Below are 22,677 nucleotides of genomic sequence, written 5' to 3'. Positions count from 1 at the left end.
CTTAACTTTATTTCCAAGATATATGTAGAAACCTGGGGTCATCACATGGTTATTTGTTACAACAGCACTTGACTTTCAAAAATGTTGACAGATCATAATTGTTTACTCAAGTATGAGAAAACTAGAACAAGGTTCATGCATGTTGAAAAGAACATGTTGGAAACTCGTGTTTGGGCGCACTGAGAAGATGAGAGATTGAAGTCAAGCTGGGATCCTTTCACTTTTTGGGTCCTTGGCCCGCAAGAAACCGCAGCACATGAAAAAAAACACATTCAAGGAGATGTCATTCATTGAAATTAGTAGCTACGTAAGTATAAGGGATTGCAAAATGACTTAACACATTTGCTGCAGTCCATCTTTGTTATCTATTAATTAACGTCTTTAGAGAAGAGCGTTGTGTTTTTGATTGGGCAGCGATGATAAGGCATAAGATGCTAAAACCCTGGTAATTACCAGTACATCGATCCACTGGTCCTCGGTGTATATGTAGAGCGCTCGTTTGTCAGTCCGGAGAACCATCACATTTTTACCTTGCAGCCTCCTCATCATTTTCTCTCCATCTGCTATAAAAATCTGCAGACAATGCAAGGTGGATCAGAAAAGAATCTACAAGCGGCTAATATTGGTAATGGCTCAATTTTTAGATCTAATTTACACAGTACTGTACAGTGCTTTTCTGGTCTTAATTTTTGTTTATTTCCTTCCACCGCTTCTAGTAAAACATTTCCATAGCCACCAATTAATTACAAATGATGAAACTTGCTCGACTCAAAAGCCTCAAGACCGTTGCCTCCAGTTTGGAGCTGAACTTCTATTTGCGCTGTTGCTGGACATAAATACTGTAGTATTTACGGAGTTTCTCTTGGAACAAAGTAGTGCTTTGCCACCACCTTGTGGAATTGTATGTGATCTGCTGTTAGTCATCAAGAATGCGCCTCACTATTACCTTTTTTTTTTTTTTTGCCTGATATTCGGTCTCTTATTTAAAAAATTCCAAATCATGTGTGTAGCACGGTTAGGACACAACAAACCGTCTGGACTCGATCCGGCAGCCGTTCAGGGATTTGGTCCCTTGAACAGCTACATGCGACCGCAGGACCCCGATTTCCAGGTTCCCCCTGTGGACCGGCTAGACGGTACACTACAACAGAAGCAAAGATCATCAGCTCTCCCCTACAGCAACACCAGAATGTGTGGTCTTGGCCCACCTTGTCCAGGAAGTCCTGGCTTTCCAGTCAAACCAGGCATCCCCGCCGAACCAGGGTGACCGTGCTTTCCGGGAGGCCCAGTTGAGCCCTTCAAACCCTTCATGGATCATCAACAAAAGCATCTTAAACGGTAAATGAATGTTTGAAGTTTCACACACAGAGTTTTTGTGTCAATCTACCATGGTTCCTCTGCCACCTGGCTCCCCTCTTGAGCCCTGCACTCCTTGAGGACCTGGCTCCCCCTTTAGGCCGCCATCACCCTGAGATGACAACGTTTTAACTTTCATGCAACAACAAAGAAAATTGTGTAGTTGGAGTGGACCCTCAGGATTCAGAATGGTAAGAACTGGAATTAAGCTGTGATTAATGAGCCGTTTGTTGAATATCGTTTGATCCGGCTTGAAACGTGTTGTTGTTTTTAAGTTACGCTTATTACCAGCAGTTACAGCGACATTAAAAAGCATCTGAACCTTTGGAAAAAATTCCCACTTCCATTTCTACCGAGAAATACCACTGGACCTGTGCATCCCATGGACCATTGGTTTTGGAACTGATTTAGTTTAACAGTTCATTCATTTGTGCTCTGTTTGGCTTGATCTGCTTTTTAGCGGCGCCTCTGTCCGCTGTTGATAATACTTTTTTTTTTTTTTTTTAATCTTTTTATTCAAACATTTCGAAAACAATGGTGTCTTAAATACAGCATGTGACAAAGTCCCATACATGCACATCCGATAAACGAGTAAACAAACTTAAAGAGTGCAATACCAGGTATTGCATGAGAAAAGACCATTTGGTAAATAGGCATTCTTCAGCAACCATTTTAACGCCAAATATCCATTCATTCCACTCTGCACACTCAAATGTAACATAAAACAACCAAAAACACACTGTTGATAATACATTTTGTAGTGAGAAGGGCGGTGTGGTTTTGAGAGCAGTCAGTCAGTGACGCACACGTAGTTTTGTGAAATCTGTCCCAAAACTGTCTATAAGTTGTACTTTCTATGCAAGGATGTTGATGTATGACAATATGCCCAAAATTAGTTTGTTTGTTGATCCAAAACTTGTTACTGTGAATAACATGCTCGCTAATATTAGTTCTTATCTTCATCATGTTCTATAGTGCTGCCCTGTATGCGTTTAGCTCATCCGCATTTTTGTTTGTTAATGTGTTCCCTTAAAATTAATATTTTTAATTCAGTTTTATGATTGATTCATGTAATTTGCATGCATTTTTGTACATCTTGAAATCAGTCCAATATCTCTGTATATACATCAACTACATGTAAAACACTGGCAAATAAAGGTGTTCATTTTTAGAAATATAAAAAACGATAAATATCTGGGTGGTTTTAGTTGAAGCAGACATTGTTTGTTCATCTGTGTGATTGTTGGAAAAGATTAGATCACATAAAATGGTGATTTTATGCATAAATGTGAGAAATTCCAAAAGGTTCAGATACCTTTTCATGCTCCTGTATCTGTCTCAGGAAATTATTGTAGACTTGAAAAAATGATTCCAGAAGTTGAAGATGTGTCACAAATCTAACAAATTGCTTTCTGATCCTAATCGTCCACAAAAGAAATTTCTGGTGCTACCTTCTTGCCACGCCTCCCCAAGATGCCTGGCTCACCCTGTGTACATCAAAAAGGCTATGATAAGTCAAACGCGTATAATGGCATGAACAAATTACAAAGGAGAATATAGATATAATCTTAGCCACTGTTTTGCTCAGTTTCAGCCGTGTGTTTTGGGTCATCTGGTGACAAGACCTATATAGGGACAGAGTTCTTTTCTTGGTATTCTTCATTTTTGTGTCCTTGAACATACTGCAGAGCTGATGTGCCTTGACAAAAAGCTCCATTAATGTCTTGCCTGTCTGTAGAGCACTTTCCCATAAGCTTTGCTGGTTGTTTATAGACAGATAGGACACAAGTGGAACTCTTCGGCAAGCCATTTCAGCGCTACAAGTTATGATTGAAGATGCAAAAATGAAGCGCACCAAGAAAAGACCACTGCCCACTCCCTACTGTGGAACATGGAGGCGATCTTATGTAAGTTGCTCAGCATGTTTGGAACCCCTGGCTGACCCGGTCACAGAAATGGTTTTCAAAATGGAAAACTAGCAAAGCTGTGTACCGCAAAAATGTCTACCATGCAGAAGAAAGGGTTAGGGTTAGCATAGAAGTCCTTTTTGAATGGTTAAAGTCCATAATCCATCCATCCATTTTCTATAGCCGCTTATCCTCCCAAGGGTCGCAGGCTTGCTTGTACCTATACTAGCTGACTTGGGGCAGTAGGCGGGGGACACCCTGGATTGGTTGCCAGCCAATCGCAGGACACACAGAGACAAACAACCATTCATGCACCCAATCACATCGAAAAACAATTTAGAGCAGTGATGTCAAACCAATTTTGAACATGGGCCACATTGTAGTTACAATTTTGGCCAGAGGGCCGTTATAACCGTGGAGGCCAATAAATTTGAGACATGATCGTCACTTGTCATTGTATTTTGCCTAGTTTTAAAAAAACGATTCAAAAGAGGGATCACTGCCAAATAAAATGTACTTTGCAAATTTGGTATTTTAGCCAAAACTTGAAGTCTAAATTAGCATTCGCATTTGGTGGGCCTTGAGTTTGACTCCTGTGATTTAGAGTGTCCAATACACCTGCCATACATATTTTCGGAGTGTAGGAGGAAGTCGGAGTGCCCGGAGAGAAACCATGCGGGGCTCAGGGAGAACATGCAAACTCCATCCAGGACGGCCGGCGCGAGCTGGATTCAAACTCGGGTCCCTTAACTGTGCTACCCACCGCATCACAGAGCCACCCAAGTCTGAAAATCGAATAAGTATTATGTTACTCACGGTATCACCTCTAGGTCCTGTGTCTCCTTTCAAGCCTTTTTCCCCCTGAAACGACATAAATGAATGTCAATAATAATTAGAGTTTGTTCTGAAAATGAGAAGTGCAGCTGGATGCTTACCTGCGATCCCTGCTGTCCTTTACTGCCCTGTAAAAATAAATAAACAAATACAGCATAACCGTTGGCGCCAGGAGCAGTTCTAGGAATCCAAGGTTTAGAGGAGCAACAGACAGGCATATGGGTGCTACAATGCATATGGGGGAGGGGGCCGCTCGACCAGTAAATGATGAGCCTCAGCACATAATCCAATCCAATTCCAATAAATAACGTATTGCAGTTCAAATTATATTTAATATTTCATTTATTTTAATAGATCCGCTCCAGAGTGGCTTTCGTATCATTTTTTTTGCGTATTATGAATCGTGTTTTGTATGTAAATCATCAAAAAATCAAAAAATGTTAAAATCCCTAACCTTTGCCTAACCTTGCCATCTGAAAGAGTATTCCCAACTGTTTGGGACATATTAACACAGTCAAGGGCATGCTTGAAAGAAAGAAATGTTTTTTTTTTTCTGAAAAAGAATGTTTAATGTGTGTGTGCACTGTTTATACAAATATATAAATATATACAACATACCTTCATCGTACATTGTGGTCCTATTTCTCCCTTGAGGCCCCTCCATCCCCTGTAGCCCTTCTCTCCCTGCAATAAATAAATACTGCTTGTTGGTGCTATGTATATTTTGGGAATGGGATTGGTTGAGGGTCACGGAAGAGACCTGTTGCCCACTCGGTCCCACTGAGCCTCTTTTTCCCGGTGCTCCCTTTGCACCCATAACGCCTGCTTGACCCTGAAACACACAACATGCTTTTATCTGGCGTTTCAACTCGAAGTGTGTGTGCGTGCGCATCCACGTACCTTTATTCCCCTGGCTCCTCGGCAGCCCTTCAAGTAGGAGCACAAATACAATAACAAAGACTAAACTATAATCATCTGATTAGCTGAATGATGTTTATTATAATGCAAGACAATATATCTGTACCTCCAAAAGCATCAATTTATAGGAGCTTCCCAAAACGGCATGTTTGTTCAATCACTAACCAGAGGTTAATTTTGTCCGTTATTTCAATCCATGTTGTGATCATCACCACCTGTGTCACCCGTCACTGTTGGTAACGTTTTATTACCAGGTTAAATTTTGCTAATTTCTGAGAAATTTAACAATCATTTACTTAGGAGTATAAAAGCAATCACTAACTGAGTGTTGGAGCAGAAGTATACAGCAGCCACCACTAAAACAAAAATTGTCTTTAATGTATTGGACCAAGCAACGCGTTCTCTTCATGGTCTTGTACACGATCTTGCTCAACATATTCATTGTATAAGCTTAAAGTATAAAGCATTGTTAGCAAGTATTAAAAGATTTTTGAATATATTGCTTTTTAAATATGATTTGAATGAATAAATTGCTTGCACATAATTGAGCAAAGGATTCTGCGATACATTTTCATGGGCAAGAATGTGACAGCATTTAAGGAACTAGGGAGCAAATCGCAAGTGACACTCAATCTTAGCCAGGAAACGCAAGATTGACATTTTAAAATTACCACCAGAAGGCATTATCTAGTAAACGAAGCTCAAAACATTGTTTTTTACTTTTAGTGTACGTAACAGATGATTTGTGTTCACATTTAAAATTTCTTATATGTGATGGGTGGCTCGGTGGTGCAGTGCATAGCACGTTTGGCTCACAAAAGGGACCTGAGTTCAAATCCACCTCGCTCCGGTCCTCCTGTGTTGAGTTTGCACGTTCTCCCCGAGCCCACGTACAACTTTGCCTTGAACAATTGTACGTTTTTGTAAAAAAAAACATTATAACTAAATTATATAAATTAAAACATTGATGATTCTTTTTGTACTTGAAATGAAACTAACATCGGTGCTTCTCAATTATATTTTGGAAAGAGAAAACATTTTTGAAAAAAAAAAAAGACTTGCCTTCTCTCCTTTAGGCCCTGTGATATGTTCCTTTATATCAACCTGAACAAAAATCATTTTATCCCATCAGTTAACACACAAACAATTGCAGAAATGCTATGAATGGAGCTATTTTTACATTTGAAATTCTAAAAATGGTCACCTTTAAATGAAGCGGTCAGAAAATAAGTGTTCATTACTGCGGTTACAGCTTGCAGGACAGATGTTACATTAATTCTGATTCCAATCAGAAGGTGTGGGGTTACCTAATCATGTGACGAGTTTGGGTGACTTACTATCAATTCGGCTCTTTGCTGGAAGGGAGGAAAGAGAGGAGGAGGAAGAGGAGGAAGAATGAAAACATCACATGACTTGACTGGCGATGAGAAAAACCCTGTATACAAAGGCAACAATCCAGATTAACATCTCGTGAGATATTTCATCATGATATACTGTATCATACGCATGATGTGAAATATTATTGAGGTATGGTGTCTCCTTACTGCTGGTGGAGACTGGATGATCTGCCTGAAGGAGCAAGGTAATCCATCCCAGAAGCAAATGAAGCAACACCTTCATTCTGAACATCCAGGTCACCAAAATATTAGGAACAGCTCAGTGTAGGTTTTGTAGACACATTTTTCACTAGCCTCACCCTATTATCATTTGTATCTTAACACCGCCTTTATATACAAAAATTGTAAAAATGCGATAATAGCAAAAGTAACTATGCTGTATATTTATATATTCATGAAGTTGAAATATTTATTGTATCATAATTCGAGTATCATAACCTTTGAAAACTCCTGCATTATGAGAGTGCAGGCTAAACCCATAATCAAAGTCATTGAAAGGCTTGCAAATATCATAAATCGGCCGCTAGCGCCACCGGTGGTTTTGGAGTGTCAACACAAAAATTTCTATTCAGGGACGGCAGCATAGCATATTGAAAAGTTGTCATGTGACAATCTATGCAATATTTTAGCCTCCTAGTGGGGTTTTTTTTAAGTATGCTTTTCCTTTGATACCTCACATTAAAAAGATCAAAAAGCCCAATTTGGGTCAAAATTTCCTCCAGTGGATAGAGATTACAATTGATCAATAATTAAAACACATGACAGTGTTTCTAAGAGTGCCTCTCTGATCGTGTCCATCAAACGTTATCTGTTGTGTTTTTGGAGAGGCAGATTTCTTAGATGTTAGTAATACATGTGCACATAATAAAATCTATGCTGAATCCACCAAAATAGACAATAACAATTACCTTGCACTGGGGTCCTGTTCTAGAAGTTCTCCTTTTCCCGATGCTGCCCAACTTGGAAGTGTACAGAAATGCAGCATACTTTAGGACCTGGCATCTGTTTTTGCAGACATAATCACATCGTTGGGCCAAGCGCACACACGCACTCACTCACTCACTTACACACACACAAGAACAGCAGACAAAGAGGATGAAACAGCAGCTTGTTTCTTTAAAAGCATACAACTCATGATTCATTCTGCACTGCATTTAATGCACATGCCCCCAGTTGCACAGATAAACATTTTCAATAAGTAAGGAAAAGAAAATACACCATATTTACAGTAAATACTGCAAAAATGCTAGGGACGTGAAACTGAAGCCTCATGAACTATTTTGATATTAATACTGCCCCTCTAAATGTGACTACCGGTTTAAATATGCGCTCAGCCAAGGGTCTGCAACCTGTGGCTCCCAAGCGGCATTTATATGCACATAATATATATATATATATATATATATATATATATATATATATATATATATATATATATATATATATATATATATATATATATATATATATTGTGTGGACCCCTGTGTTACCAGATTAATCCGGTCCGTGGTTGAGCTCGTAAAACGAATTCACCATATGCCGGGGTGGGTTTGTTTTAAATACCATACGATAACAATTTTCAACACATTATACATGGCGGTTTTATTTTTTTAAACTGCTAATTATGCATGGTCATTAATTCAATTAATTCTTTACTGCTTTATGCCAGGGGCGGGTAGCGGGGGCAGTAGCTTGAGCTGGAAAACCCAGACTTAGCTCTCCCTGGCAACTTCATCCAACTCCTTCGGGAGGACCCCCAAGGGTTCCCAGGCCAGCCGAGAGACATAGTCTCTCCAGCGTGTCCTGGTTTGTCGCCCAGGGCCTCCTCCCAGTGGGACATGCCTGGAGCGCCTCGCCAGAGAGGCGTCAGGGAGGCATTGTAGCCAGATGCCCAAGACACCTCAACTGGCTCCTCTCAACGTGGAGGACAATAGGCTCAACACTGAGCGCCTCCCAGACGACAGAGCTTCTCACCCTATCTCTAAGAGAGCCTGGAGACCCTGCGGACAAAACTCATTTCGGCCCCTTGTATCTGGGAACTCGTTTTTTCAGTCACGTAGTCACCTATGGTCACGACCCACACGACCCACAGCTCGTGACCATAGATGGACCGGTAAAAAGTGAGCCTTTTGGCTCACCTCTTTCTTTACCACGATAGAGTCTGCATCATTTGTGCACAAGGCCCCAAGATACTTAAACATCTAGACTTGGAGCAAACCACATCCCCGACCCCGAGAGGACACCACCTTTTTCAGAGTGAGGACCATGGTCTCAGATTTGGAGGTGCCGATCTTCATCCCAGCTGTTTCACACTCGGCTGTGAACCGCTCCAGTGAGAATTGGAAGTCACAGCCAATAGGACCACATCATCTGCAAATAGCAGAGATGTAATGCTGAGACCCCGGACAACTCAACACTTTGCCTGTACCTAGAAATTCTGTCCATAAAAGTAATGAACACAATTGGTCACAAAAAGCAGTCTTGGCGTCGTCCAACCCTCACCGGAAACAAATTCGACTTACTGCCAGAAATTGAACATCAGCGGTAGAGGGACCAAACAGCCCAATATCAGGGTGTTCAGTACCCGGGACTCTTGAATCACCTCCCCACAGAACTCGCCAAGTGATACAGTCAAACTTTTACAAGTTCACAAAGCACATGTAGACTGGTTGGGCAAACTTTCATGCACCCTCCAGGATCCTACAGAGGGTGTAGAGCTGGTCCAATGTTACACGGCCGGAACAATAACCATACTGCTTTTTCTAAATCCAAGGTTCGACTTCCTGATGGACTCTCCTTCCCTGCCCCCCTGAATAGACCTTACCAGGTAGGCTGAGAAGTGTGATCCCTCTGTAGTCAGAATACACCCTCCAGTTCCCCTTCTTAAAAAAAAAGGGGACCACAATCCTAGCCTGCTTACCCATGTGCACTGTCATTGCCCATGCAATGTTGTAGGGGCGTGTCAACCAGGACATTTTGCAACATCCAGAGCCTTTAGGAACTCCCGGCAGATCTCATCCACTCATGAGTGGAGATGAGTGGATGAGATCTGGATCCACACATGAGTGGAGATGAGTGGATGAGATCTGGATGAGATCTGCCGGGAGTTCCTAAAGGCTCTGGATGTTGCAAAATGTCCTGGTTGACACACCCCTACAACATTGCATGGACAATGACAGTGCACATGGGTAAGCAGGCCAGGATTGTGGTCCCTTGTTTCATCCTTGTTTACAGACTCTGCTTCCTCAAAGAAAGATGTGTTGGTGAAATCTAGGAGGTCTTTGAAATATTCTGCTCACCAGCTCACGAGGCACCAAGTTGAGGTCAGCAGCGCCCCATCTCCACTGTACACAGTGTTAATGGGGCACTACTTCCCCCTCCTAAGATGTCGGATGGTGGACCAGAATTTCCTCAAAGTTGTCTGGAAATTGTTTTCCATGGCTTCACCAAACTCCCCTCCCACACCTGAGTTTCTGCCTTAGCAACTGCCGAAGCCAAACTCCACTTGGCCAATCTGTACCTGTCAGCTGCCTCTGGAGTTCCACGGACCAAAAACGCCTGATAGGACTCCTTCAGCTTGACTGCATCCGGATAACAGCGGGTTCAGGGATTGCTGCCACAACAGATACCGACCACCTTACGGCCACAACTCTCGTCTGCCCTCTTGACAATGGAGGCATGGAACATGGTCCACTCGGTCCCAATGTCCCCTGCCTCCTCCGAGACGTGGGAGAAATTCCGCCGGTGGTGGGAGTTGAAACTCCTTCTGACAGAAGATTCTGTCAGACATTCCCAGCAGAGCCTCGCGATATGTTTGGGTCAGCCAGATCTGACTGGCATCTTCCCGCACCATCTGGGCCAAAATACAACCAGGTGGTGGTTGACAGCGCTGCCCCTCTCTTCACCTGAGTGTCCAAAACATGCAGCCGCAAAGCCCATGATACGATCACAGTCAACTATTGAACTATGTCCTAGGATGTCTTGGAGGGAAGTGGACATATGAACACCCTAATGTTTGTTATGGACAATCCCAGGATGAGCACAGCAGTCCTGTCACAAAGCACTGCTTGGGTTCAGATCGGGGAGGCTGTTCCTCCTAGTCACGCCCATCCAAAGTCTCACTGTCATTGCCCACGTGAAAATTGAAGTCCCCCCAGCGGTACGAGGGAGTCCCCCAGAAGGTGTGCTCCAGGACACCCTAAAACTCACAATGCCTTTCGGGCTTTGCCTCTTGGGGACCCATGGGTGCTGCCCAACGAGCCCGACCTCCTGGCCTGGCTCCAGAGGGGGGCTCCGGCAAGGGCAATGGAAACCTGACTCCATTGCTTGCATTCATCATAAGGGGTCTCTGAGTCTTCCTGAATCTGGAACCTCACCTAGGACTAGTTTGTCATGGGTGACCCTACCAGCGGCATAAATCCCCAGACAATTTAGCTTCTAGATCACTGGGACATGCAAAACCCTCTACCACAATAAGGTGACGGCTCACAGAGGGGTCATTATTTGAATGCATGAATTTATTTACAAAACGCTTCACTATAAATTGTGTATTTGTTTTTCAACAAAAACATTATTTTGTCCACTATAATGGAACATATAACTTGCACAGGTCAATTTTAAAAATGAAACGCGGTCGTTACGAGTGTTGTGCAAATGTGCTATGTTCTTAACTATCTGCAGCCCCCTCCATGGTGCGTTCACACTCTTTCTTTTCCTTCTCCATGCACCCACCAATCGTTGAATGAAAAAACGTTTTTTCCTCAAAACGCTTTACAAAACTAGAGACACAAATACATGCGCACACACAACCATAGCCCAGTTTAAACCTATACTCTAAAAGCAAGTCTTGACTCCAAAAAGAGATCCGAACAAGTGAGGACTGGCCTAAATAAGATAAATAACTCAAAAACAGTTCTCATAAATATAACCGCACAGGAACATACAGACACGCACACATTCTTCACGTCCGACATTGTAAAACTGGAACCACACTGGCGGAAACACTCAAGCGTATTATTACATTTTCAAATATTTTAAACATAGAGGGAAGCAGGAAGTAGCTAGCTCCTATATGACACAAATGAAATTTCACTGGTGAAATCCAAGGCTCAAAACCCAAAAGTCTGACCACTAATTTGTTGTGAAAAATCAACCAAACGAAAGAAAAACGGTTCTTTGAACTTTTTTTCTTCGAAACTTGAGTCTAATCGTTTTATTTAATGGTACATCATGGGTACAAATAAAAACATGAACAGACCATATGTGCATGTGACATAAAATCAGACAAAACCAATCTAAAGTGTTTCTACATACTATACACATTGTGAACATTCTACAAACAGGCACATGACGAATAAGGTGTATGTACAACAAAAATGCATGTGTATATGTGGGTCATTGAACAAGTTGGCACTTTTACTTATGTAAAAAGATTAAAAAAAACAGATAGGCCCATCAAAACGACCGCGCTTTTGTCAAAATTTTAGGCCGTATTTAAAAGTGTACAAGGAGTCACTGTTCATGGTGCTTTTAGGGGATCTCGTCGACTGGGGCGAGGCGGCTCCGCATCTCAACCATGACTCGCCTCATCAGAAGCGTTAGGTGCTCGTGGACTTGGAAGAGCTGCTGAGGTGAGCAGCCGCTCAGATGGGATGGCGTCACGGCATAGTCCAGGGCATCCAATTGGGCCAGGAGATCCTTGGGGCCTTCTGACGGGCCCTCGGGTGCCCCAGGTGCACTACAGTTCAGCGCTCCCTCAGGCTGCTCTTCTTTCAGCTTGGCGGGAGACGGCTCATCTGTCAACTGGGTGGCTGCAAACAGATGATGGGGGAGGGAGGAAGGGTTCAGCACTAGGTGGAACGGTGCATATGAGATAGTGAGTAGGATTTTAGCAGGTGAGAATGCTTACGCTGAGAAAAAAATGTGCTGTGAAAGGGTGCATCAGAACAGAAAAACTTAAAAAGACATATGCATAATTGTTTTATAATCCAGTGATGGCCCCTGAATTGTAATTGCATCGAATTTTGAGGTGCCCAAACAATCCCTCTCTGAGTAATTATTGTTCAAGTAAAAATACCGTAATTCCACAAATATAAGACGCATCCTTAATTTTGGGGTCAATTTCTGGTATTTTCTGTTACCGTGTATGATGCACCAACACTTTGGAAACAATGTAAAAAATATAGAAAAATAGAATAAGTCATAGTGAGCAGCCAGTGTAATGTGCTCTAAGCAGTTGTTTTTTAATTTCCTCGCAAGGCGGCTTAGTTCATTTTTTTTCCGGTTTTAGTAATATTCCTGCGTGTTAACGAGGAGGGACTCGGATGTTGGTTCATTTGGCTCACTTCTCTGACTGAAAATAATGCCATAACAACTTCAGCTAACATGAGCTTCTGTTAGCTGCAACAGGCACTTGCTGCTAAGACAACTGACGTCCGCCCTCTTGGAATTATTGGAAGTAAGATTAAGGACAATGTAGAAATCTGCATCTGTGCATCAAAACCTGACTCTTCACCAACCTTCCCCAAATGCTGTTGAATTAAAAAAAAAAAAAAAGGTCAAATTTTAAGTTACCGTTCATAGGACACAGCCACACTTTTGGCCTTCATTTTAGGGGAAAAAGTGCTTATATTTTGGGGGAGTATTTTAGGGAAGGATGGTGGCAATTGTCACATTTTTTGTGTGGTAGTGTGCCATGAGATCTTAACGTGCACCTTGGACAATTACAACAGTGTCACTTTTCATAATCTAATATAAAACACAACCGAAAAAAAATCATTTGTAAATGTACGTGTAAAACAAAGTACTTCTTAAATGTTTGTGTAGACACACCTAACATGTCAGGGGTTTTCTCCTCTTCATCCTGGTTCAGCGCTGTGCTAGTCTCATCTGCCTCAGAAGTCATCAATTCCATCTCCACAAAACTCTTCAGCTCATCTACACCTCTGGCTTTTCGCTGGAGGAGCATTAGTCATGTATCAGCACACAAAAAATGACCGCTTGTGGGTAAAGAGAGGACAAAAGAAGGCTCCAAAAACCTGCTGCTCATAGGACTGGAGTGCTTTCTTGACATTGGAAATCTTGGGTGAGTGAATGGGGAGAGTCTTGATTTCATTGGGAGTCAGAGCACTCAGGTCACCGACCGTTTTGATGTTTCGCGCTCGCACGAGCTGCCCGAAACCGCGAGACCTGCGAGGATGAGAAAGAACAAATCAGTTCCTTATGAGACTGAAAACATTCACGGCTACCGTATTTCTCCACGTACAAGGCAAGTTGTTTTTCCTTGTTTTCAACCCCCCATACTGGGGGATTATTGCCTGCAACTGTCAAAACCAGACTCATTTTCTCCACATATCTGTGTTTGAATAACATTACCGTAATTGTGTAGCTTTAATAACACACACCATGTGTTGTACTTGGACAAACAACTATGATATATACTGTGTATATATATATATATATATATATATATATATATATATATATGTTAAAGACAGACACCTCCTCCACTGTGCAATTATTCTGTGAAATATAGGTGAAAGGTTTAATTGTTTGGCCCACAACTTGATAATTGAGGAAAATGTTTTTCTTCCTGAAGTTAGACCTTTGAGAACCATTGCACTATCCAGAGCAGCAGTGTATTGCGGACAAATGGATGAAACTATTCCAATAAAATCATGGTATACATATGTAACTTTAAAACAATTACTTCATTTTTTTAATACTTTCTAAAACAAGTACAAAATCACAACCATAAAATATTAATGTTCCTATTAATCAAAACCTTTTCAAGTTTTTTATTTATTAAAAATTTCAGCACATTTTTATACTTCACAAAATCATCTCGGGGTCCGGATTAAACCCATTTGCGGCCCTGAACAGTTTGAGACCACTGATCCAGACGCTCTATCTATCAACGATGACAAGCTTAAATGACCACGGTTTCATACTGTAGAAACTCACTGCAAATTCCCCCGACAGCTTGGACAACAAATGATTATGATTGTCTTGACACAAGGAATAATGTTAGCTAACTTAACATCAACTTAACACAGTCTTGTGATGCCGAGCTAGCGAGGACGTAATTGACTCCATTCCTTGCTGCTGCGAGCAAATAACATTCTGATATCCATCTCGGAGTGACACTTTGTCAATTCTAAATAATATTTTTAACAAGTTGTTGCAGTGATTTCGTCGCCTGCCGATCCAGTCTTGCTCTCACGTAAGTAATATACATGAATAAATTACCAAGTTAATTAGCCATGTGCACATTGCTCATGTGAAGTGAATACATTAAAGTTGAATTACTATACTAAGAAGTATGCGGCATGTGCACTCTACTTTTTTTGGTGAAGATATTAATTACCCGAGCATTGCAGATCAGTACTGTACTTTAGCATGTGCCGTGGTGGCATCTGTCTGGTGACGCACCTGGTTATAAAGGAAGTCAGACAAAGCTTCAAAATAAAATGCAGGAAATCAAGTAACTTATGAACGAACTTATAAACGAAAACAGCATTGGGGTAATTTTATTTTGAAGTTTTTTAAATTGTGATGTTTTTCCCGGAAACGTGGTCGTGACGATCTAATTGTCATCGACTTGATTATTACCTCGAAAATAGGCTCATCGCAACCAGCATTTTTGTACACAGATGCATTCTTTTTTTTCTCGATTGATGTTTTTTCCGCAAGACCAAAACAAAAGCGGCAAAGTTGTTAATAATGTTCGTAAGTTGTCAAGTTTTGTTGAATAAAAGAGTAGATGGACAATGATTAAAATTTTGATGTAAAAAAAAAAACACAATGCGTCCAAGGGACGCACGTTGATTTGAAAGTATGCGCCCCCCAGCAAAAGTTATGCGTTGCAGACACGGGGACACAGGCAAAAGGGAGCACTGCACATTTCAATAAAAACAAGTTATTGTGTTTTCATCCCAGTGGCCCTTGTACATCCCACCCTATGATTTCACCTTGTGTATAGCACTTTAAAAGTGCTATATCAAATATTGTTGAATAGAGAAGTAAATCTGTCCCTCAAAGGACAAATTTTAACCCGTTCATTGTCTACCTCAACCCGTAACATTCAACTTAATGGGTCGTATTCAACACCAACACCAACAAGTGTCATTAAGTGTCTATGTTAACTTTTCCCAACTCATCTGTACACACCAAATGTTGGATGATATCTGAGGCAGCACCGCTTCGACAGGTGCGGCGCATCCCACCAGGGCCGGGTAGATGCAGTTTTTGGAAACAGGCCGAGGCTCCTGGCTCATTTCCGAAATCTGGGGGAAAGGTTGCAAAAGATAATGCTGTGAAGCTGACCAGGAAGACTGTTGGACTTCCAGCTAAAATGCTCTTAATTGCTTCACATACCAGGCATTTCTTGGAACTCTTGAAATTTGGACGGTGAAGATTTCTGGGACTCAGGGTCAGCCCAGCCTTTGTTGGTGTTGTCACAGACTGAAACAGGATAGTTCTCATGTGAAATCCCAATCAGAAAAGGAAACACCTTGAAAAACTATTGTGGATTAAAGCCAGTTGGCAACATTCGTACTTTGGTCTGAGAGAGGTTGCCAACTTTGGCTCTTCTGGGGGAGCTCATTCTGACAGCAGGGCTGCGGCGATCGATGTCGTCAGCAGTCTCCTGCTGTTGAATGGGATTAGCAAAGGACACACGCCTGGACTACAAAAAAAATGGATCTGTTAGACTCAATGGAAAAAGAGTTCATTCCACTTGACTGAAAGTCACCAACCTTGATGAGAGGTGAGGGTGTCTCTTCATCCACAGGCCTCTTCTGGCCTTTTTTTAGAATGCTGGTTGAGGGGGAGGATGAAGGCGACCAGGTTCCTTTGGTCCTGTTACCGCATGGGCTCTGGACCGAGTCTGGCATTAACTCAGCCTCCAAGTCCTTAAGCTTTGCCGGAGAATCTTGGTAGATGGTGCTCACTGTTGATGCAGCGATACAAACATCACTTTGTGCAGCTTCTGGTTTGTTTTCCAGGTTTGAGATGTTGGGTGGCTCTTCTTGGTTTTCCCTTGAAGGCATCTCTTCACCATTATCACCCTCAAGAAGTTTTGTAAAGTCTTCTAAGGGCTGGTCTGATGTCTTCTCAGTATTTGTGACAGAACACTGTACAGCCTTTAAGAGCTCATCTACGATGCTTGAACACTCTTTTTGTTTTCGTTCCTCAGCGGACATTTCTGTGGCAAATTTTGTCTCCTCTGGTGAGGATTCTGAGACCTGTAGCTTGTTTTTAGCTTCTTCAGGAGGAATCTGTGCATCTAGAGCGAAATCCTCAGAAAAGCACTCCTGATTCTGCTCGGTAGATTTAACTTCTGATTCTAATGTTTCAGATGATTCCAAGCCTACAGGTTCACCCTCTTGTGAAGTGGCCGACTTTGCTTTTGCTCGTGAAATACGCTGCCTGCCCTTCCTCATGTTGGGTGATGAGCTGAGAGAGACCTGTTTCTTCCCAATTTCAGGCTTTTCAGAATCTGTTTTTTCTTCAACGGTTCCCAGTGCTTCAACAACAGCAACATCCATTTGACCGTCTTTGCAGCTGTCAGACATCGCCAAAGGTTCAGAAACGGATGGATCTTGGCTTTCTGGGGAATCTTCTTGAACTTGAACGGGTTCCGACATTTCTGAATTCCCTTGGGATTTCCGCCTTTTTGTAGGCAGGGGACATTTTTCTTTGGCCTCTGATGATTCAGATTCTAATGAGTCTATGCTGGCTGTGAGCGCTTTGGAAGATCTTAGTCTCCTGCCTTGAGAAGACTCTGTGGATGCTTCAGCATCTAAAGATTGCAAGCTTTCTGGAGAGGTAGTGGAACTAGAGTTTGACTGATTCTCATGTACTTTGCTCCTCCTCCTTCTGCCTTCTCTAACTTCTGCTGGACTATTTTCTTGAGAACGAGACCTAGTTTGTTTTTTGGACGCGGTACTTGCTTCGCTCTTTCCCACCTCTGAAGATGCCTTACTCCGTCTACGTCGTGGAAGAAGTGGACTGTCAGTGGATGTTGATAGAATTTCTTGTGACCCTTGGCTAAATTCAGTTTCACACTCATCTTCGGTCAACTCTCGATTGTTAAGAATGCATGTTGGCATGCTTATTCTTTCTTGGATTGTGTCATTAGTTAAAGAAGCGATGATCGGACAATCTATTTCAGTTTTTTTTCCCTGTTCTTCCAGGCTATCTGTTTTAGTGGAGACAAGGGCTACATGAAAACCCGCCTTATTTTCACCCTTTCCAATTTGTTGAAGTTCCTCATCCAAGACAGCTTTGCTTGATTCAATAGGTTCTGAAAAAAATTGTGACTGGGAATTACTTTCCTTCAAAATCTGCTTCAATTTTGGAGGTTTGCCACATTTTTGCTGTGTCTGGTTTCTACTATTAGAGCCAATGTCCGATAGTGAGTTTGTTTGACTGGAAAATTTTTGCAGCTTGAGAACCCCTCCAGTTTCGTTAGTTCTGCTCATCCTTTGTGTCTGACTTTCAGTATCACAGTTAGTGTCGAACTCCAAGTCAATGAGACAAGATACCTTTGATGAATTTTCTGGATTCATAAGATCTTCCTCATTATGTTGTAAAGAAGATTGGTCAGGTAGGTCACGTTGTAGCTCTGGTTCCTGCGGTGATTGGTTTTGAGAATCAGCCGGAGTGTCTGATTGACTAGAATCTGTTTGAATGAACAATTTTTTAGACATTGAGTCAGGCTTTAGATGACTCCCTTTGGGATCCTGGAAACAATTCTCAGACCGACTGCCATTTCCCTGTGAGTTGCTTTCAGAATCAGACTGAGGGTCTGGATATGTGTCCATGTGACTGGACAGTTTCTCAGACTGTCCTGGACGCCGAGGAACTTCCACTTGCTCCTCTTCTTCCGAACGCAAGAAGGATTTGGGTGGTCGACGCTGCTTTCGTCGGGACTGACTTTCTAAATCAGAAGAGCTGCCTGACTGTAGCTCACTTTGACTGGACACAGTTTCAGAAAGAGGGTTTGGCTTTGTAAGACACTTCTCCTTGGTTGCCAGTAAGGATTTGCTGTGTCTACGCTGTGACTGGCTTTCAGAATCCGACTGACTCTCTGATTTCAAGCGAGTTTGACTGAGCCTTTTTTTCGGCTTCATTAGCTTTTCCTCTGAGTCTGGTAAGGACTTTCGGCGTTTTGGCTGTGACAAGCTTTCAGATTCTGGTAGCAGATCATTTTGACTTGACTCTTGCGATCTAGATCGTCTCCTTTTGTTTTCAGTTTCAGGGAGGAAATTCTTTGAACTGGTGTATAACTTGACCTTCCTGTGTGATAGAACTTGAGACTTCGTTTGAGATGGGTGAGGGCCGTCACGCCGTGACCTCAGCTGTATTCTACCACTGTCCTGTTCACTGGCCACCTTGCTTCTGGTATTAGGTCTGTTATTTGGTGTGCTTGAATCAACTGGATTTTCTTCTGGGAGTGGATGTTTAGCGTGCTTACGGATTCGCCGCTCGCCGGGAGAAGTCAAACTCTCTGACAACTGCGAATCCTTTCCAGTCTGTTGAGACTCCCCCTCTGGATCTATTTGCCGCTCGCCGGGAGAAGTGAAACTCGCTGACAACTGCGAATCCTTCCCAGTCTGTTGAGACTCCCCCTCTGGATCTGAGCTTCTCATGTCATCTGATGAAGAAGTCACAGCGGAATTCTCCATGACCATATTTTCAGTCTGAGTGTCCGGGATGACATCATCAAAGTCTGTTTCTTTACTTGTAAGCCTTTCAGCCAACCTTACAGGCTCAACTTTCCTCCCACTGTCTATTCTGGTCCTCCGCGGTGACTCTTGGAGGTCACTCAGTGGACATTTTGATAGAGCCTGTGAGGACAACTGAGAATCATGTACCTTGTGCGATTGGGAAGCTTCTGGAGGTGTGATTAAGCCCAGGTTACCAGAGGTGTTCGTGAGGGGACCTGTGAACAAGGATGCGGTACTGGGGCTCGCAGGTTTTCCTTCATTATATTTTTCCAATGTAATGAAGGATTGACGGCGGGTGCCACCACTGGACTTTTGGGGTGTTCCCGAGACTAAATCTGAAGAGCTTGGCGTATTAGGACTGGTGTATTTTTCATTTTGCATGTCCTTCTCTTCGATTCTGCCATTGCTTCTGGCATCTTCCTCCACGGAAAAAGAAGTAGACTCTGGTATAATTTCCTGGTCCTCCTTTGTGGACTCATTTTCCAAGGCTGTGGGGCTTGCAAAGTCTTGAGTCTCCTCTTGGTGAATGTCAGAAGCTTCATTTGCCTCCTGAAGTATCTGTAAACAAATATTCAACTGATGTGACTGGATGGTTTAAAAGGTACTCTGCAGACAGTTTAAGTTTAAACATTGAACAGAATTTGATTGAATAAACAAAAAAAGGACAAGATATACATCTTCATTAGTTGCATGTTTCTTTTCCTCGGCGAATATTTCCGTGGTAACTTGGTCAGCTTCTTCAGGTGGTGATTTGCTCCTATGGAAAATAAATTAGGCAGGTTCTGCTTTTGACACTTTTTCTGAAATGGACTTTGCTGTTTCATGCCACACATGACAATTAGAACTTACTGAGAGTCTTCCTGACTCTGTGTGTACTGTGTGAAAACTGTTGTATCCAAAGAGGCATCCAGGTTGTTGTACATGGCAGGTATGTCAACCCTGTCAAAGATTTCATTTTTAATACATTTGAGGTTGAAATTTAAAAAGAAAAATGGTATTACAATGAAAGATGCAACAGAATTAATGACACAAACAATACCTTTTAGTCCTTTTAACTTCTTTCTGGTGTTCTGTTAAAACTCTCTCTTTTGTTTCAGGTGGAATGAAGACAAAGTCAACAGAGGACTCTTCATCCAGTACTTCCCTGCGAGGAACCTTGGGGGAGCCAAAGTCCAGTTTTGTCTGCAGGAAGAAATTTGGTGACAAACAAAAGGAGGGAAGGAAACTTAAATTCAACTTCAGACTTAATAAAAGACTTACAGAAACTGGTTTGGAGGTCCTTAGAGTCGTTCGGTCACTCAGCTCCGCACTCTCTACATGCACAGGGTCCCTGTGCCCAGTCGGGGCAAGTGGCACACCACTGAGTTTGGTTTCTAACTGTGAACTCTCGCTCTGGAAGGGGGGGAAGCAAATCAGATAAACACAAGTTAAATGAAAAGAGTTGAGTTTAAAAATTCTGGACAACTCACAGAATATGGTGCACTGAGCTCATCAGCCACAGTGACCGCCTCAAAGCCAGGAAGAATGATGGGTGTCTTTTGCTTCACTTGGCTCAGAACTGGTCTGGAAAGATCCCCCCCGGAAACATTACAAAATGCAGTTACCCGGACCAAGCCTCAGGATCAGCTAATGGTTTTTAAGTAATCTCTTATGACTGTTTGACGATGATTGCCAGATGATCGCTATATAAGACGGTGGTTTTCACCTGAGCTCATCTGGGTAGGTCAGGCTGACTGCGTTAGCGAAGGTGGAATTCCAGAAGTGTGTGATGGCTGTGCGGTGCAGCTTGTTCTTGTGCGTGAACAGCACACAGAGGAACGGTGAAAGCAGAGCCAGGAGGTCTGAGTCACTGGCCAACATGGCGCGGCTCTGAATGCAGACTAAGACCTCACCCAGAAGCTTCTCCATCTGGGGAGTGAGGGGCAACACGTGAAGTCTACGAAATTAACTTTCAGGTAAGGTTAGAAAAAGAACCCACTTTGGCAAGAATCTGCGTCGTAAATCGGGGAGGATCACAGGTTGCTTGCTTATAGAGGCCAACCAGATGTGGAATGAGGGCGGTCAGAGCCTCCTTGACTGCGTTTGCTAGCATCAGGTTGGTGAAGAGGGTGGACAAGACAGAGAGCAGCGCCATGCCTGTGTTTTCTGATGGAGCATCCTCCGCTGACAGGTAAATATCCAGACACTGAAGCAACAGGGACTGGAAGGTGGACAAGTTTCCAAGAGCCTTGTTTTTCTTCCTGGTCCAGTTTACAGGAGTGTGAGGAGCTGCAGGAAGAGGAAGTTGAGATTAGTTTTTGTTGAGGACCCAATTTGCTCTGACAGGAAAAAAGCGTAAGCCCCAGAAGAAAATAAGCAGAATTCTGCTTGATTATGAAATAAACATTTCATATTCAAATCACATTTCACTCCTTCCCTTTCTTGGAAGCATGGCAAAGATTGATAAAATACGGGCAGAAATATTTAGGAATACTTTTGTCGAGACTTTGCAAACACTAGACAAATATATGTAGTAAATAAACATGTATTTATACCATCTGGTGATCATAGACCAGTTATTTTTTATAAACAAGATGGATGATTGATGAAAATCATGATCAAGTAAAGCCTAAAAAGAAGTGAACTTACACTTGAGTTTCTGCTGGAATTGTGGCATGTAGGGAGAAAAGTCCACACATTCTACCATCACTTGAAGGATGCAGGCAAAAGCTGTCAATGTGGATGGAACCTGAAACAACATCAGTTGTTTTAAGGTAACAGAAACAAATCAGTCAGGTGTGGTTTTAACATTAAAAATTAAAAAAAATAAAATAACGCATTCTCTGTTTTATCTGATTTTTTTTAAATAACAAATAGTTCTTAGTATAATATCCATACAACGCATCTATTGTATGAATAAAGTTTATATTCTATTAATAAAGTTTGATGACTTTGCTGATTGTTTTTAATACATTCCCTTGAGTGAAGCACCATCTAGTGGCTGCATAACGCAACTCTATCTAGTGGATGCATAATGCAACCCCAGCCAGTACTATGGTTTCAACTCAATGCGCGCCTTATAATCCGGTGTGCCTTATATATGTCATTTTTTAGAAACTCCGCCATTCATTGATGGTGCGCCTTATAGTCCGGTGCGCCTTATAGTGCGGCAAATATGGTAATCAAGGTGGCCGGTTTGCGGTCGCTGGGAGCTATCCAACACGGCCAGCTGAGCTTTCAATACAAATACAGAGCCAAGCACAAGCACTCACCTGGCTTGTAGAATGGCGGAAGGGAAAACTTGGAACAACTGGTATGTGCAGCGTTTGCTTCCTTTTTTAACAGCTATTGAACCATAGTTACTGTGCCAAGATTATGATCGTGCAGCATTGGCAGCTCAGTATTTATCACAGTATTGGTCACTTGATCACGACGTTGAAACTTTTTTTTTTTTGGGGGGGGGGGGGGGGGGGCACGAGTATTGCCGCAAAGCGCGGGACACGCGGTGTAAAAAAAGAAGAATAAAAGGTGCTGTAGGAGAGAATATTGGCCCTG

General features: G+C 42.4%; 2 protein-coding genes across 2 annotated transcripts in view; both read right to left on the bottom strand.

Moving 5' to 3' along the window:
* Positions 1 to 62: 62 nt before the first annotated feature.
* Positions 63 to 8,755, bottom strand: LOC148423167 (uncharacterized). The gene is made up of 16 exons (XM_088416079.1): positions 8,659 to 8,755; positions 7,321 to 7,414; positions 6,560 to 6,636; positions 6,353 to 6,450; positions 6,078 to 6,119; positions 4,998 to 5,024; positions 4,858 to 4,929; positions 4,716 to 4,781; positions 4,199 to 4,225; positions 4,080 to 4,124; positions 2,808 to 2,843; positions 1,388 to 1,468; positions 1,209 to 1,305; positions 1,032 to 1,141; positions 454 to 573; positions 63 to 231 (listed from the first exon to the last, which is right to left on the bottom strand). Exons 2-16 carry the CDS (start codon positions 7,395 to 7,397, stop codon positions 202 to 204), a joined length of 1,005 nt encoding a protein of 334 aa, XP_088272205.1. The 5' UTR covers positions 7,398 to 7,414; positions 8,659 to 8,755; the 3' UTR covers positions 63 to 201.
* Positions 8,756 to 10,908: 2,153 nt separating this feature from the next.
* Positions 10,909 to 22,677, bottom strand: part of LOC148423165 (telomere-associated protein RIF1-like) — a 29,521-nt gene continuing 17,752 nt past the window's right edge. Inside the window, exons 21-35 of the mRNA XM_088416080.1 lie at positions 21,772 to 21,871; positions 21,122 to 21,411; positions 20,849 to 21,051; positions 20,613 to 20,706; positions 20,404 to 20,535; positions 20,183 to 20,325; positions 19,993 to 20,082; positions 19,819 to 19,900; positions 16,168 to 19,701; positions 15,969 to 16,097; positions 15,788 to 15,874; positions 15,581 to 15,696; positions 13,450 to 13,600; positions 13,244 to 13,367; positions 10,909 to 12,222 (exon numbers count right to left, since the gene is read on the bottom strand). Coding sequence (XP_088272206.1) covers positions 11,942 to 12,222; positions 13,244 to 13,367; positions 13,450 to 13,600; positions 15,581 to 15,696; positions 15,788 to 15,874; positions 15,969 to 16,097; positions 16,168 to 19,701; positions 19,819 to 19,900; positions 19,993 to 20,082; positions 20,183 to 20,325; positions 20,404 to 20,535; positions 20,613 to 20,706; positions 20,849 to 21,051; positions 21,122 to 21,411; positions 21,772 to 21,871 — 5,556 coding nt within the window. The 3' untranslated portion in view covers positions 10,909 to 11,941. The remainder of the gene's footprint in view (positions 12,223 to 13,243; positions 13,368 to 13,449; positions 13,601 to 15,580; positions 15,697 to 15,787; positions 15,875 to 15,968; positions 16,098 to 16,167; positions 19,702 to 19,818; positions 19,901 to 19,992; positions 20,083 to 20,182; positions 20,326 to 20,403; positions 20,536 to 20,612; positions 20,707 to 20,848; positions 21,052 to 21,121; positions 21,412 to 21,771; positions 21,872 to 22,677) is intronic.

The sequence above is a fragment of the Hippichthys cyanospilos genome, chromosome 5 (assembly GCF_059441005.1).
Source record: "Hippichthys cyanospilos isolate Australia breed blue-spotted pipefish chromosome 5, RoL_Hcya_1.0, whole genome shotgun sequence".
Lineage (NCBI taxonomy): Eukaryota > Metazoa > Chordata > Actinopteri > Syngnathiformes > Syngnathidae > Hippichthys > Hippichthys cyanospilos.
Note: the sequence above shows the minus strand (reverse complement) of the source record. Positions and strands in the feature narration are given on the sequence as shown.